The sequence below is a fragment of the Equus asinus genome, chromosome 23 (genome assembly GCF_041296235.1).
Source record: "Equus asinus isolate D_3611 breed Donkey chromosome 23, EquAss-T2T_v2, whole genome shotgun sequence".
Classification (NCBI taxonomy): Eukaryota; Metazoa; Chordata; class Mammalia; order Perissodactyla; family Equidae; genus Equus; species Equus asinus.
Window position 1 is genome coordinate 17,111,719 of NC_091812.1, and position 17,002 is coordinate 17,128,720.

Here is a 17,002-nt window from a genome sequence, read left to right on the forward strand (position 1 = left end):
CTTTTTGTTTGGAATGAACTTTGTTTTAATTTGGGATGGAGAGAGTTTGGTCTCACTCTCGGTGTGCCTCAGAGCTTTATGGGACCTCTCTGGCCCCTAAGGGCATTTAATTTAAATAATGTCAGAGCTGGGTGGGGGAATCTTACATCTACTTAAAGGGAACTGATTATTTTAATAGCTCTTATTTTCTAGGAATGTTCAGACCAAGGACATAGTCACATAGTGGAAGTCATGAGCTCAGTCACTTAGAGTTATTAGCTAGTAAGTTAATGAAGCTTATCTTGGAGAAAGAACTATTAGTTTCAGTCTAAATGTCTTCATCCTAAAATGGATTACAGTGTGAACCTTTTCAGAATATTCCAGCTTAAAACTTTTCTTTTAATTGATATCCTAATGGTGTAATTTCCCTTTTAACAGGCCCTTCATAACACAAGGCTCTTATCTGCTTATTCAGCCATTGATCCCAGAGTGAAATATTTGTGCTATACCATGAAAGTATTTACAAAGGTGAGTCCAAAGCTTCCTGTTTATCAGGAAATTTCATTGTGTCTGCAAACTTTGTTGAAAACATGAGTCTGTTTTCTCTAAAGAACTATAGCCTTGTCAAGTGCTTGCTTAGCTTTCTGGGAAACCCTCCCCAGCAAGCTAAAATGCTTGTAACTGATAGTTCCTCTGCTTTGTTGGGGTTTTTTTGTTTTGTTTTGTTTTTGATTTTCTGTTGGTTGCTTTTGTTGGCATATTTAGCATTTGAAAGTGTCATTTTTATATTGGGGCCCAAAGAAGCAGCTTCCTTTTAGTGATAGTAGAACAGCTGCAAACTTAACAGAAAACCCAGCTGCTCTTTCCTTTGTCCCCATGCCTGCCCTCCAGATGTGCGACATTGGTGACGCGTCAAGAGGCAGCTTGTCGTCCTATGCATACACGCTTATGGTGCTCTATTTCCTCCAGCAGAGGAACCCGCCAGTCATTCCTGTCCTTCAGGAGGTATTCGTAAAGGAAATTGTACTTCTCATCTGTAAAGCCGGGTGATCTTTGAACCCTCTTCCGTTTCTAAAATTCTGTAGTTCTGTAGTTAAAGTTTTTTAACTGTTTTCTACGAGTTTTTCTATCAATTGTATTGAGTTGTTATCCATACTAATAGTTTAAAAATTAATTTCAGATATACAGAGGTGAAAAGAAACCTGAAATATTTGTTGATGGCTGGAATATTTATTTTTTTGATCAAATAGATGAACTGGTACGTATTTTAAGAGTAAAGATGTTTTTTTACATCCTTGACTAAAAGTTCGCTCTGCTATGCTGTAGTGTAGATGGTCAACAACTGTGTTATCACTTATTACATTTATTTATATTATGAGAGTAAAAAACTAGCATATACAGATGTTTTCTTTGAAGTTGAAAACATTTTTATTAAGCCAGGTGAGTTTCTAGGGACTATATCCAAGATTATTTTAATGCCTAAAATTCCAAATGGTTAGATAACTTTATTCCAAATGAACGAATATTTCCTCTGTGGTTTTCTACAGAGAGTTTGGAAAGACTTTAAGTTACAAACACCTAATAATTCAGACATCGCCAAGGCTCTTAAATTTATTTCCAGATTCTTCCACAAACATGCGTTCTGAAGTCTGACGTTTAAAACCCTAAGTTCTCCCTATCTCTGAGTCATAAGGTAGAGATTAATAAACTCATGTAAATGGTATTTTAAAATGTGAAAGAAAAGTTATGTAATTATATTTTTATGTATTTAAACTTAATTAAAATAAGTGCAAATCTACTCCCTGAGATGCAAATGACTGTTGATATTAACACTTTAACAGAGAGCATGATATCTCTTGTTCCCTTCTATTTCTAGCCCTCCTATTGGCCAGAATATGGAAAAAATACAGAATCTGTTGGGCAGCTATGGTTGGGTCTTCTTCGTTTCTACACGGAGGAATTTGATTTTAAAGAACATGTTATTAGCATCAGGAGAAAAAGTCTGCTTACAACTTTTAAGAAACAGTGGACTTCAAAATACATTGTGATTGAAGGTACATATATACTCATATCACCTAAATATGTGTTAATTTAGGTTATGCTTTTGTCATTACTTCTGCCTACTGGTGGTATTAAAATACTGTGAACGTTCATAAAATTAAATTCAGATCACAATGGGCTAGAGATAGGCTTTTAACTTTTTAGGATCTCACATGTCAAAAACATAAAACTTTGTCTTAAATCTTTCCATTATCACAATAAGTTCGTATGGTCTGCTAATTATTAATATTTTGTTTTTAATTTTTGAAACCTCATTATCTTTTGCTTTTAATTTTTACGTTGCTTTCAGATGAGCCATAGGCTTAATCAGAAAGAGGACTTTTAAGCAGCTCTTCTAGAATTGAGAAATTGCAGTGATGGTGGTAGTAGTAGTGTTTGAAACTGTACAATAGCTAATGTTGTAGTATACTACACCTAGCAAACAACCAGAAATACTTGCAAACACACACACATAACGATCGCTAGAAGAAAGCATGACCAAACTTACTAGGAGGGTAACCTTCTCATAGCAATGATTAGTGTAGGGTTAAACTGAGGCAAGGGTCCTGTGCTCCAGGAAACTGTTAGTGAGTCTGACTCCCAAATGGCGTATCTCAGTTATTGTGCGCTAGAAGCTTAACAGACAACTGGAAGAGTGCCTCTTATTAAAACTTCTTCACTCGTTTCGTATATACTCTATGAACGCAAGCCTCCATTTTCCTAATGAGATGTTCTCCAAAAAAGGTTTTGGGTTTTTTTTCCTTTGCTTTCTCGAATATGCTATTAGGCATTTTTTGGAAATAACTAAATATCTACACATAATGTTTAAATTATGAATTATTATTTGCACATATTTAAGTATTATATACAAAATAGTATTTTGATTTAGAAATAGTCCTTTACCTCCATTTATTTCATGAACCAATTTATTCAGGTATCACATACATCTTTGACATCAGCATTTTTTTCATCGTTCCTACCACTTTCTGGGTCCTCTAACACGTAATAATCCAGAACACATCATATATATATATATATATATACCCCTGTCCAAGACGCTTGAGATGTAGCCATTTGAGATCATATAGGAGTCTTTATCTGAAGCTTTTATTGGAAATTAAGACCCAGGTAGCTATGGGCATGCCAGTGGGACAGGTGTGTGTGTTTTAATTTATCTTATAAGTGTGTTTTATGATCTCTGTAATGAATTATTTTCTAAAGGGATATTAAAAGCTTGTTGGTTAGCAGAAAGATTCAGTGCTAAAATGTTTTAAGTATATTTGTGACCTCTGTGTGCCTCCACAGCCAGCATCATTAGATAATATCAGGCTAATAAGTCTTCTCCAAACAGCATTTGGTTGTTCATGATGAAGCAATTCCTCATAATATGAAGGATCTATAAGGATTCAAAGATAAGGCAACACTCTCTTTTCTGATGGACACTTTTGGGGAAAAACTTGGCATATATTTAGGAGTATATACTACTTAGCTGTATTACAGATTTGAATTTCGTTAAAAAGGCAGTCATTTAATACTTTTATTAAAGATAAAGTATGTAACACTTTCTTTGCATTATATAGGCCTCACTTAATGTATGCATAGTGGCATTTCCTATTTGATTATCTTTTTTGTTCTCATTAATTTTCTTAGATCCTTTTGATTTGAATCATAATCTTGGAGCTGGATTATCAAGGAAAAGTAAGTTTCTTTGTTTGTAAATATTAATGTGATCTCTTTTCCTTTTAATCCATCTAATTGAGCACTTACTCTTTTCTTCTTAGTGACAAATTTTATAATGAAAGCATTTATTAATGGTAGAAGAGTATTCGGTATTCCAGTCAAAGGATTTCCAAAGGACTACCCCTCAAAAATGGTAAGTGTTTGTTGTAAATACCAAAAACCAATTCTAAAAGCTTTTATTAAGCACCTAATTTGTACACTTACTTCAGTAATAACTTAAATACTCCGAAAGTCTGGTGCGTCTAGCTGAGATAATTACAGTACAAAGTGATTTCTAAAAACCTTTTTTTAAACATCCCTGTTTTGGGGCTATTTATCAGGAGAACAGGGAGAAATAGCCAGAAATGGAGTTTGGGTGGGAAAATTAATAATTTTGTTGCTGCTTTTCCTTGGTAACACATATAGGTAGCATTTCTGTTCCACCAGCATCAACTCCATGCCAGCCTCTGCCAAGCGCAGTTTGTGCATATCTAAGGACATCCTCCATGCTCCTTATATGAAGTCCAGATTTTTCAGTCTGCTTGCAAAGAATAATAAATCCCTTAATGGGACTAGGAGAGAGACAGTACCGCCTGTGCTGGAGAACTGTCCGTTCTCATAAAACCCAATATTCAGGTTTTTATGGAACAACACTCTTGAGAAACAAAACAAATTGCATTTTAAAAGTTCATTTCAGTGAGAGAAAAGGGGCTTAGGAACTAGAGGGTTTTATGTTTTTCTCCTGTATTAGTTTTCTTAATAAACACTTTCTGAATGAACCTTAAGCATATGGGTGTAAAGGCACAGTCAGCATTTGACTACCTCTGTCCATCTGGTTTTTGCTAGATATTGCTGTGGCAATCTTCTGCACCAGTGCTTCTGAAACTTGTTCAAGCAGATCCCCTGGGGATCTTGTTAAAGTGCAGTTTCTGATTCAGGAGGTCTGGGGTGGAGCCCAAGACTCTACATTTCCTGTGAGCTCCCCGGGTGATGCCACCGATGCTGCTGGTTCCCACCTTAATTTCCGTGGCAAAGAGGCTGGAGTCCAGACCATTGTCTTTCCTTTCTCCTGATATGTTTCCACTCAGAAGCCACAACAAAGCAAAGCAACAACACATAGCTTCTTTCTCTTTCTCTGTAATGTGTGATGCAAATCACCTTCCTCAATTCGTTACATTTTAGCCTTAGCCTTTTCATTTTATGAGAAAACATAAAATGCTCCTCTCAAGTCCAGGGGAAGCTGACTCACAGGGATGTGTAATGCTCTTACTTAGAAGTGTACTTTAAAAAAAAGCTACCTTTACAGTATAAAGTTAAACAGTGTTCTGCATGATGAAAAGAAATAAACAGAAGTGAATTTGGATAAAGCTACCCTGAATGAGACTGCTTGATTGTTTTAGATTTGGAATTAAACAGTGTACATAATAATTATTAAACATAATGATATGTCAGTGTTGAGATACAAGATCCCTGATAGACATCTGGTTAGCTTTTGTGTTTTGTTGTCACATTAGTAGTTCAGATTTGTATATATTTCTGTTCTGCTAGGAGTACTTTTTTGATCCAGATGTGCTAACTGAAGGAGAGCTGGCCCCAAATGATAGATGTTGCCGAATTTGTGGGAAAATTGGACACTTCATGAAGGATTGTCCTATGAGGAGAAAGTAAGTAAATGTTCAAAAGGGATGGTTTTGTTTTTGTTTTCCTATTTTACCAGTTTTTAAATGAGGTTCTATTGTAACAGAAAATAAACTTGCATGAAATCCAGTTCTCAGATAAATTTAAGATTTTTTACCATGAGAATTAAGTGATTTAAAACATGGCTTTAAGTGCAGTTGACTAGGAATGACTCAGGTGTACAGGTGACAGTCTTCTGGGCCTGGTCCCCTTTCCTGATTTTGGTCATGGCCCTAATCTTTACTCAGTCATTTGGTCAGCAACCTCTCCACCCAGGTTGGAGGAAGAAAAGAGGCAACAAAATCCTTCCCTTTTCCAGCATTGAGAAGTTCAGAATCATTTCAGTCAACAAGTACAATGGATTCCTTCAGGATGTAAATTATACTTCTAGTGTACAATAACTGGAGTCTGTCATGTTGGAATTTAGACTCACTGACCGTTTACTGGACCATAGGACCCTTCACTTGGATGCAGTTTAACCCGTAATAATTGCTATGGTGACCTACTCAGCTTCGTCACCATGCTTGCTTCTGGTGATGTTTGCACGAGGGTGGGGTATGGCGGGGGTGGAGGGGAGGTGTGTCATGGGTTGCTTGTGGGGCATATTGTTGTTTTGGGGGGAGTATTTTTAACTGGATGATGATATTCTCATTTAAAAACATGCTGCTTAAAAATAAGTCACCATCTGGAATTTGAGGCTTTTATTTAGTACTTTTTTCGGTTTTTATTCAGACAATAGTCACTGGTCATGTTGGGCAAGGAAGAAATGATTTTAACATTTTAAGAACATAAATCTCCTTATAACCATTATTGTCTTGTGAAATTAAAGTTTCGCATCTCAAATTTCCAGTGCCTAGTAAAGAATGCTAATGGACCAGAAAGGTTCAAGAAATCCCCCAAGGAGATTTGAGTTTCGTCACCTCAGTATCAAAGTAGATATTGAACCAAGGAGTTCCACTAATTGCAAAAACTGGCTTTACAGCACTAGAGTAATTTTGAAAATGAAAAAGAAAAACTACACCCTTAAGCCCTGAGGTTGCTACTTAATAGAGAAGGTGGACCTAAATTGGTTAAATGTGTGTTTTTCCCTGATACTTTCTATTTCTAGTCATCTCCTAAACCTGGAATGGTCTTAATATTTTGTTAGGTTTCTGTTTCACTTTTTCCTACTAGTATTGTATCTTCTTCTACAGAGTGAGGCGACGGCGAGATCAGGATGATACCCTGAACCAAAGATACCCTGAGAACAAAGAGAAAAGAAGCAAAGAGGACAAGGAAATTCAGAACAAGTACACAGAGAGGGAGGCATCAACAAAGGAAGATAAACCCGCACAGTGCACCCCTCAGAAAGCCAAGCCAGTGACGGCAGCCGGCGACCTGGGGAGAGAGAGACTTCTCAGGCCACCGGTGGAGAAATGGAAGAGGCAGGACGACAAAGACTTAAGAGAAAAGCGCTGTTTTATTTGTGGAAGAGAAGGGCACATTAAAAAGGAATGCCCACAGTTTAAAGGTTCTGCAGGTATGTTCACCAATCACACCGTGATGTTTACACTCACATCTCAAGGGAAATCTCTTTTTTAGAGTTCTTCACTATTTTAATTTGTTTCTTTAACAAATCCATTTACTCAAAAAGTTACTGTTTTTAAGAAAGCAAAATCTCCCCTCCCCCTCACCTTTAATTCTGACCCTCTGTGCATCTTAAACACTTATTCCTAGTTTTGTGTAGAGGCTTCTGAAAACCATTTGGCTGACTTTTCTACTAAGAGTATCAATGAAGTGAAAACCTGGTCATCCCCAGTCCCTAGAAAGTGCAGCCTTGGCGAGCAGAAAGCAGACTACACCATGAGCTCCGCTCCTCAGTGTGCCCTTTGGAAGTGGAAGCACTGCCCGCCCGGGGGGAACGGGCGGAGCATCTCAGGATGCCGCCCTGTGTGTGCAGGGAGCCGCATGTGTGTTTGTGTAAATGCATGACATGCACTTACCTGAAAGGGACTAGAGCAAATGTGTAGACAGGTCACGGGGGTTCTGACTGCAGAGGAGGCTTGCAGAGGGTTGTAGCTTTGGATTTCATCATTTTAGTACTTTCTGCAGTGAACATGATTATTATGATGATGAGAAAAAATATACTGTCAGTCCATAGTTGAAAATCATCCATAAGTCCTGCCCCTCTAAGTTGTTGGGTCTGAATTGGCCCTTTATCTGAAATGGGCGAAGGGTCCATTGTGGGTACCTTTCTAACCTACAGTTACAAGTGAGGGTACCTTGTGCGTGTGTAATAAGTTACCATTTACAAACTGATTCATACACTCTCACTTTGTTTCTCAGAACAAACCTGTGAAAGTGGGTGAAATTTGACTAGTATAGAGGAGAAACCCTCGGAAGTCATTTTTTTTTATTGAAGCAGTAACTCTGTTCCTGTCCTCAGTTGTATATGTTTGTGGACAGCATAAAAAAGTCAGCACTGCTGCCAGTTTCCTTAAAATTCTTAGGCTGTGCTCACTGCTCCTGGAACTCTAATACCGCTCTTCCATTTGATTCTATCAGCAAAAGAGTGTCTCTTTTTTTAGGACAAAATTTTTACATCACCTATCCTTATTTTTTTTAAAAAGGAGCCTTATATGGAAAGAAGTATGTTTTTAAATTATTTATTTATGATTTTAAAATAGGACTTAAATGTTTATGGAGGATATAGCTTGCTCTGCTTCTAAGGAGCTCAGACAAATTCACTTTCAAGCATTTTTGCCCTGACATGGGACATATACCAGAATAAACTGTTTTCTTTTATGATTATAATAGATAAATGTATTTAAAAGAAAATAGCAACAGTTACCATTCACTGAGCGCCTACTCCGGATCAGGCACTATTTTAAGTCCTTAACATGGGTAATCTCATCTAATTTTCATCACAGCCCCAATTATGTGGTGGTATTCATGTCCCCAGTTTACAGATGAGGAAACTGTAAACAGTATAGATAAGATGTAATAAAGTTTTACCAAAATTATTTTTGTAGGCTACCCTCAGAAGAACTCAAGGTCTGTGTTTACTCATAGCATGAAGTACATTATCACTGTGTTCCTCTCTGGTACGGCCAAGTGGGGAAGGAATGCCCCTGCCCTCCCGCAGCTTTCATGGATTTCTTCCTTCCAGCTAGTAGCTAAGTTGTCTACTAGTGACGCCGCTCAAAATACAGCAGTGATTCTGGCAGGCGGGGGGCAGCAATCCAAGAGAGAGGGGGTATCTTGGGGTGGGGGCGGGGTGTTATCAAACCTAAAGGAGAGCGCTAGAGTCTTGGTTTCTTCAGAATGCAGTAGTTCCACATTGTCAAGTAGTTATCATATTAGAAAAGTAAAGTAAGACGGGAGGAGTGGGGCTGGAGTAGGGTGGACTTCCTCCAGCAGCAATTCAAAATAATCAGCTGCTTCTTCCTGTCTGAAAATTGTGCTGCTCCCTCATTTCTTCAAATGTGTTATTTTTTTGTCCACATGATATATACTGAGTGGAGCTTCTGTAACATCAGCAGAAAGTCTTTCTGTGGAAGTGGGAAAACGGCCAGTGCTTTCAGTTTAAAGTAGGAACAAAAAGTGCTGATTTCTTTCTCAGGTTTGTCTAAATCAGATTGTGTGTTTGGATCCCCTTCGTCAGCTAGCCCTTTGAGACCAGCTGGCACGTTTGTCCAGGTAAACCCAGCTCAGAGCTGAGCAGGAAGCCCTCCGCCACGTGTCTGTCAGCACACACTTCCTGAGTGCTGCAGCCCTCTGCCCAGCCCAGCCCTGCCTCCTTCCTACTGGCTAACGCTCCTGGCTCTCTCACTCCTCCCGGCACTGTGTGCGTGAGGCCTGCTCTCCTCTGGTGGCGAGGCCTGCTCTCCTCTGGTGGCAGGGCCTGCTCTCAAGATTCCTGCCTCTGTGTCCTGCTTTTCAATTAACTTGCAAAGTTCTGCCACCTACATGCCTAATTTCGGCTCTCCTTGGATATGGTTATAGTTTTAAGGCTGTTTTGGTGCTATTCCTTTCAATTTTGTAAACTAGTCTATTTCATTTTTTAGGCAGTGCTTTTACATGAAGACAAAAAGAAACAAAAAACAACTGTATTTTTGAGTCCCCAGTCAGGTATGTGGGTTTAAAAAAAACAAATGTGTGTTGTTTTATTTACTGCATAGTTGTTTACCACATGCCCTTTGAGACGCTTCCTTTGAATAACTGGTTTTAACAGGGATCCGACATCAGAATCACTCGGGGAACCCTTGAAAATACAGCTGCCCTGCCCCGCCTTCCCTTCCTAACTGAGATCCTTCAGTGGTTAGACTTGGGCCTCTGTATTTTTAAGTGTTCCAGGTGATTCTTATACCATCCCTAGGAACCGCAGCCTTTAATTATCAGTTCTTCTTCCACACATTCTGTTTCTGATGTGAAATCACCACCATCTTGTCAGCAGTGTGTTCTCCTTGTGGAGACTATTTGCGGGGCACCAAAGCAAAGAAGGTGCTCTTGGCCTGAGCTCCATTCTCTCAGCTACGTCATTTATTTGTCCCTTAACAAGTTTTATTAAACCCCCCCACTACATACAGGCTATGGGCCTAAACACTGAAGACACAGCCGTGAACAACAAAGCCCTTACCTCATTTACTCTCTCTTTTTGTCAGAAGAGATACCTAAATATTTCATGTGGCGACAGGTGCTGAGAAATGCAAAAGCAGGAAAAGGGAGAGAGAATGTGGATGGAGAGGCAGCCTCTCTGACAAAGGAACGTTTAAGCTAATAATCAGATGAAAGGAAGGGACAAGTCAAGGGGAAATTGGAGTTAGACCATTATAGCAGAACTAAAAGCAATTTTTGTCCTCCAGCATCCCTGCGTGGAGTGGGTAGAGTGACGGGAGTGGGGTGGAAGAGGGTAGGTCAGGTAGGTGGGGCTGGATCAGAAAGCACCTTGAGCACTGGTAGGCAGGGATTTCCCCTGAGTGAGGTGAGCAGCTGTTGGAGGGTTTTGAGCTAGGGTGTGGTGTTTGAATTATGGCTGCTTTGAGGAGGTGAGCGAGGAGACTCAAACCAATGAGGAGCCTCCGGCAGCAGTTCAGGGAGAGATGGTGACGGCTTAGACTTGGGTGGCAGCAGTGGAGGAAGTGAGGCCTGCCCCTGTTCTGGATATTTTGAAGGTAGTTGCAACATGATTTATTGATGGATTGGATGATAAAGTATGACAGAAAATGAATCGGAGATGACACTACGATTTTTGGCTAGAAGAACGGAGGTCAAATTTCCTGTGCTTGGAAAGACTCAGGAAGAGCAGACTGCAGGGAGAAATGAGATTGAGTTTTAGACATGCATTTAAGAGACCTCTTAGATACCCAAATAGAGATGCCGAGTAGCCAAATGGATATATGAGCCTGGCATTGAGAGCAGAGGTCCAGGCTAGAGATGTAAATTTGAGTCTTATCAGTGTACAGATAGTATATAAAGGCCTGGTCTGAGTGGGATCACCTAGGCAGTAAATCCAGATAGAAAAGGGAAAAGCATTTAGAGACTCGGGGAAAATAAATAAAGGAGACAGGAAAAAGTGGTCAGTGAGGGAGCAGAGCCAGCAAGAGAGCTGGGTCCTGGAGTCCAAAAGGGAAAGTGCCTCAAAGAGAAGAGATTGACCACTTGTGCGAACTCCTGCTCATAGGTCTGGTGCGGTCGTAGACTAAGAATTAAGCATTGGATTTGGCAACACAGAAATCACTGGTAACTGCAAAAAGCCATTTATTTGGAGTGGAGCGGAGAAAACCTCATTGCAGGGAGTTCCGATGAGGAACGCTGGAAGAGGAATTGTAGGCAACCTCACCTCAGCTGTGGGTGCCCAGCACCAGGGCCCCCATCCCTACCAGGTCCCCAGGCCTGTGGACCGATGCTCAAAGGGAGGGGAAACCAGGAGGCTCTGAAGGCCTTTTTCTGGTGTTTCTGGAGTGCTGTTGAGTCCTGAAAGGGAAGGGAGAATATTGAGGAGGGAAAGAAAAAACAAAGTAATTTGAACATACTGAGTAACTTTTTCAGCTTTTTTTTATTAAGAACGGAATGAAACTGTAAACTTGAGGCAAACATTCTGAGTTGTGGCCTGCAGGCACCATTAGTAACTTTGCTTAATCTCTCTCTCTCCCTCCCCCTCCCCTCCCCTCCCCTCCCTTCTCTCTCTCATCTTATTCAGTAAAGTAGGGTTGAAGGAGGGCAAATAGAGCATGTGTAGTCTTTTTAACTTGAATGTATAGTTTATGAGAAAAGTTTTTTAAATTTTACAACTTCACTGATACAACCTGACATTTTTGTATGTAATGTAGAACAGCCCACATATTTTATGCTCAGCTTTTACATATTGTGTCTTACTGCTGATGTGCAAACCCTGTTTGCTTTTAGATGGGAGAGATCCCTGTGTTAGTTACAGAGTGTGAAGAGTCTAGGCTCTCTCTGCCATTAGGTGTCAGTTATTGAGAAATAGCGCTCCCAGATCCTCAGCAGCCTCCTACACCCTGCGGTAGAGGGAGCACTTCCCTGCTTTCACCAGCCTGGTCTGAGATCAGCTAGGGCTCTGAGACCTCAGCTTGGGAGAGCCAAGAAAGCTCCAGGCGAGGATTGTTTGGTTGTCTCCTTTGATTGTTGTTAACAAGAGAAAAATAAATGGAATTGTTAAGTTACTCAAGTACTTCTGTTTCTGTCCATACCAAGATGAATTATCTCAAGTATCTAAAATAATCTAAACAGAACTAGGCATTGATTTTTATGATCTGTGAATTTTATAGATGGTTTTTATTTGGGGTTTTTTTTTTTAGTGATTGGGGAAAACATTTGAAGTGACATGAAATCTCTTTACAATTAAAATTTAAAGGGCATGGGGGTTGAGGTTGGTATGCAGAGTGAGGTTGGATGATTCAAAGAGAAACAGCAATCTTCAAATTGCCACCTTACCCAAAAGGAGAATGGTGTCCATGAGAGGTAAAGACGCAGGAGGCTCAGTGAGAAAATGAGGGGCAGCTGTGTCCAGGGAGGGTTTGTAATTGTTCTCAGTAGAAGGTATGGACTTAACAACAAGGAAAGTTCCATTGGGCAAACCCCCAAAGTCAAATAGAAATGAAATGAGAATGGATCCAACTGTGAGATGATTTGATTGACAGTCAGAGCAGCCATGAAAGTTGGATGAGGAGATTGACAAGCTGCCTCTGGAAGCAGCTTCTTCAGATGAAAGTGCATGAGAAGCAGACTCCTTTGCTGTTTCTGGGATAGTTTCCCACAGATCCTCTGAGAGTTCGAGGGTCACTTAGTTACCATATGTAAACAAGCCAAGAGTGTTGCTCTTACAAGCTTCAGTCTTGAACAGATGTTTCCAGAACATTTTACATAGGAAAGATACTGATCCTTGCTTAGTCAAGATGTTCGTTTTCCCAAGGATAAAGTGTTTAAGAATATCAGCTCTGCAGTCAGATTACATGGCATGATTTCTAGCTTTGTGATCTTGACAAACCTACTTAGCCTCCACTTGCCTCAGTTTCCTCATCTGTTACAAGGGGACAATAATCATCATCCTCATCATCCCTGACTTGTAGGGATGTTGAGAAATCGTGTCAAAGCACTGAGAACAGTGCCTGCCTGTGGTGAGAGCGGAGCAGAGGAGTGTGGGGGTGACGACACTGATGCTGCTGGATGGCATCATTAGTGTTGCTCCTGCGAGAAGGTCACACCTCTTTGAAAGGAAAATTTGTTATAACTTCATAATTTTTTTTAAGTGGGATGGAAATACAGATGCTAGATATATACCTAGAAATGGCATTACCAATTGACAGTAAGTTAGGATTTCTGTAATTATCTTCTGAGTAAAAGGCTTCCAGATTTTTTAAATCTTTGAAGCAACTGTAAAACTTAAGTTTACTACAGAAAAAATTATTACCATAAATATGTCTACTTTATACCAGAAACAAAACATTTATAGGTGGTTAATATCTAGCTTTCCAATAAATTATTCAAATTAGTACAGGACAGCTGTTAAGACTGTCAAATTTCTCCGTGATAAATTTATCAAAATTATTTTCTGTTATAAATGTGAAATATTTCTCAACTGTACATAGTATTGTCTCCCCAGAGCTCTTCCTTTCCATAGTGTTGCACAGATAGTTTCACAAGTAGTTTTCTAGCAAGAACCTGGTGGTGTGGACTGCCCCTGCTCTCACACATCAGCTGTATTGACCTTAGGCAAGACGTTAGCTTCTCAGAGCTCCAGATGTCTCATCTATAATTGGTGTAGTAACATCTGTCTCCCAGGGTGCTGTGATGATTAAAGGACGCAGTCTTTAGTAAGCACTCGCCAAGTTCTCTTTCCAATCCTGATGCCTGCCTGCATTCCTTTCCACTAGGCCGCAAGTAGTTCTTTCTTTTTTTCTTTTTCTTTTCTTCTTCTTCTTTTTTTTTTGGTGAGGAAGATTGGTCCTGAGCTAACTTCTGTTGCCAATCTTCCTCTTTTTGCTTGAGGAAGATTGTCACTAAGCTAACATCTGTGCCAGTCTTCCTCTATTTTATATGTGGGATGCCACCACAGCATGGCTTTACCAGTTGTGTGTAGGTCTGTGCCTGGGATCTGAACCCACAAACCCTAGGCTGCCAAAGCAGAGCACACAAACTTAACCACTACGCCACCAGGCTGGCCCCCCACAAGTAGTTCTTAACTCCCAAACGAGATAGGAGTAGATAGAAAATTCCATGAATTGCCTTGTTCTTCATTGTTACCTCTCTCCCCATATGTGTACAGCTAACACAATGCCTTAGATGTTCTGTAAGTTTTGTTGATTGGAGGTGTACTCATTTTGAAGGAATAAAGAAGACTTAGTGGGAGAATGGTCAAGAACATCAGCTTTAAAGTCAGACATACTTGAGTTTGAAAACCAGCCCAAGCATTTACTAGCTGTCATCTCTGTCAAAGTATCTAACCTCTCTGTGCCTCAGTTTCCTTATCAGTATTGGGGCTGACACCTCACAGAGCAATTGTAGGAGTTAACTTCATATACATAAAGCATCTGGCACATACCACCTAGTGTGTTACCGCCACCCTTGTTACTTTAATTAGCAGAAAGTCTCCAACCTTGCTGTGATTTCTCTCTTCTAACTTATTTGACAAATATGTAATGGAAATTTTTAACAAAACAAGGGTATGTGGAGATTGCAAAATCATCATAAAGGCAGATTTTTATGCCTAAATTAATTACTGTGGTTTACATATAACAGTTTATTCAGTATGAGAATCTCAAGAAACTGTTTCTCTATTCCTTAATCCTCCCCTTTTTTGCAAAGAAAATTAACTTTTTAGAAGAAACTACCTCTATCTCTTCATTTATTCTGTTTTAATCCCATGGGTTGAAATCTCAAAAATTGGAGATGCTATAAGAGATTGGTGGATATCTTTTCTCCCGCATGATGCCGGAGACTTAAACCATTTTTTTTCCCTTGACCAGAATGTTAAAGCCTACTTATTATTAAAAAAAAAAAAAAAAATCTGTGGCTTTCATGATAGTAAATTTAAAATAATAGAAGTACTTTTTTAAATAGTATGGGGAGATCTTATCAGTGAATATAGATCATTCTTTTTGATACTCTTCTTGATATTCCAGTATATGACTATACCATTATTTATTTAATCATTCTTTATTAATGGACAAGCTGTTTTCAAATATTTGGTAAATCAATGTCTTCAAAACATTTTTGCTTGCATACTCACCCCCAAAATGTGGAAAGCCCAATTATCTCCTCGTATATTTTAAAGTTGACATCTAAATGTTTCATCGTAGTTACATTACAAAGCATGTATTTTCTGGGCATTTTTTGGTAAATATTGGCATTTTTAAAATAAAACTTTTAAATCAGCTTTAAATGTTTCAAATGAAATGTAAATATTGCAGAAATTTTACGTCATTTCCCTTTTTCCTTGAATTCCTTTGTTTTACTTCTAAGAATTTTATCTTCAGATAATATATTTTTATCATATATATTTCATGCATTTTATTGATCAGCCTATCATACTTATCTGCAACAAAAATATTTATATAAATTGGATTTTTACACTTAAGTCTCAAATGTAAACATTTCTTCTAAATTGTTTTTACAATTACTAGAATAATATAATTGATCAAAATAAATTTACAAATTTTGGTTAAAAATTACTTTTTATATTTGCTCACTGAAAGTGACCCTCATTTAATGAGATGGATGGGATTTTTCCCCATGCATTCTTGTATCTTTGGATCAGTACTACCTATTGCGGGAATGAAACAGTGTTCTTTATCATTTCTATTCCTAATCCTTTTGTTTTTATAGTTGGTAAACATTGAGAAACCTCAGAAGTCTTTATGATAGTAAATTAAAAATAATAGAAATGCTTTTTAAGAGTTTGGGAACAAAGATATATTACAACAGTGCCACTCAGTTGTTTTCACTGAATATTTTCATTGAATAACCAAAATCATAAAGTAATGTATCATCAGAAATTATTTGTGATGATCATCAGCTATCACTGTAATTTTACAAAAACTGAACACTTGGATTTTTATTAGAAGCATTCACATTTATCGCAGATAACCAGCATTTTGTGTGCCTCCCTGCCTCCCCGGGCTGTTTCACTCCAGGGCAACATACCATACTAAGATTTGGGTGGTGAGGAGATAATGCTTCTCATTTATAAAGTAGGAGGAGAAAAATTGTGAAAGGGGAGTTGGAAAGGAGAACTGGTGTGATTCCCGAGAAGCAGCCCAAAGTCTTGGCCACAAAGGCGTTCTCAGAAAGACTTCAGATAGAAGTGGAGGCGCAGCAGTCGGCTCTCTTAAAGCACCTTGCCCATTTGTCCCGTTAAGTTGACTCAAGAATACATGTTTGAAAACCAACTGTTTGTTTAAAACACTATAGTGAATATTGCATATCTGCCTAGTTATTTCCTCGAGATAAATTCCCAGTTAGGAGACTGATGGGTTAAAAAGTATGCACATTTCACCAATGATACCAATAATGCCAAATGGTGATTGGCGACGATCCCAGAGTCATTCACAACCTGTTTCCTGTACCCTCACTTTACTGGGATAGTCTTTTTGCCAATCTGCTTGAATCTCTATTATTATCATTGAACACTAACATTTTTCACATTTTCATTTGTATTTCTTCATGTTATGTTTTTGTATTTTTTTAATTAGAGTGTTCATCTTTGTTTTTATTTTTCTTTCAGCCTCATTTATGATTTCTTTTGCCTTACAGACGTTTGTTTGCTTGTTTGTTTTAGTAGTTTGATCTGCTTCTGGGTAGTTTAGTAGTTCGATCAGCCAGCTTCTGGGTAGTTTCAAGTCATGCTTACACAATTTTATGAATTTCATGTTCTTGCCCCAGATTACATAAAAGTTCATTCGTATTTTATTTCTAGTAGTTTTGGGTTTTTACGTGTGAATTTTTGTATGAAACTTTTTATATGAAGTTTCTTCAAGTATGATGAGGTTTATTTTTATATATGGGAAATTACATGTTTAAGTGATACAGTAATAAGACTACTAGTACTGTACCTTTCTTAGGGAAAAAACCGACTTTTTAACATTTG

At 38.7% G+C, this 17,002-nt stretch overlaps 1 protein-coding gene across 12 annotated transcripts in view; it reads left to right on the forward strand.

Moving 5' to 3' along the window:
* The window catches only part of TUT7 (terminal uridylyl transferase 7), a 59,341-nt gene that overhangs the window by 38,278 nt on the left and 4,061 nt on the right, over positions 1-17,002 (forward strand). For 5 of the 12 annotated variants that reach the window (XM_044756861.2, XM_044756860.2, XM_044756864.2 and 2 more), the window contains exons 19-27: positions 418-507; positions 871-984; positions 1,160-1,237; positions 1,856-2,033; positions 3,670-3,717; positions 3,801-3,892; positions 5,287-5,402; positions 6,609-6,934; positions 8,427-8,904. In XM_044756861.2, coding sequence (XP_044612796.2) covers positions 418-507; positions 871-984; positions 1,160-1,237; positions 1,856-2,033; positions 3,670-3,717; positions 3,801-3,892; positions 5,287-5,402; positions 6,609-6,934; positions 8,427-8,770 — 1,386 coding nt within the window. In that variant the 3' untranslated portion in view covers positions 8,771-8,904. Of the gene's footprint in view, positions 1-417; positions 508-870; positions 985-1,159; positions 1,238-1,855; positions 2,034-3,669; positions 3,718-3,800; positions 3,893-5,286; positions 5,403-6,608; positions 6,935-8,426; positions 8,905-9,016; positions 9,094-9,461; positions 9,526-17,002 lie in introns of those variants that run through there. The other 7 variants (XM_014826954.3, XM_014826953.3, XM_070495819.1 and 4 more) reach the window with 3 other exon arrangements.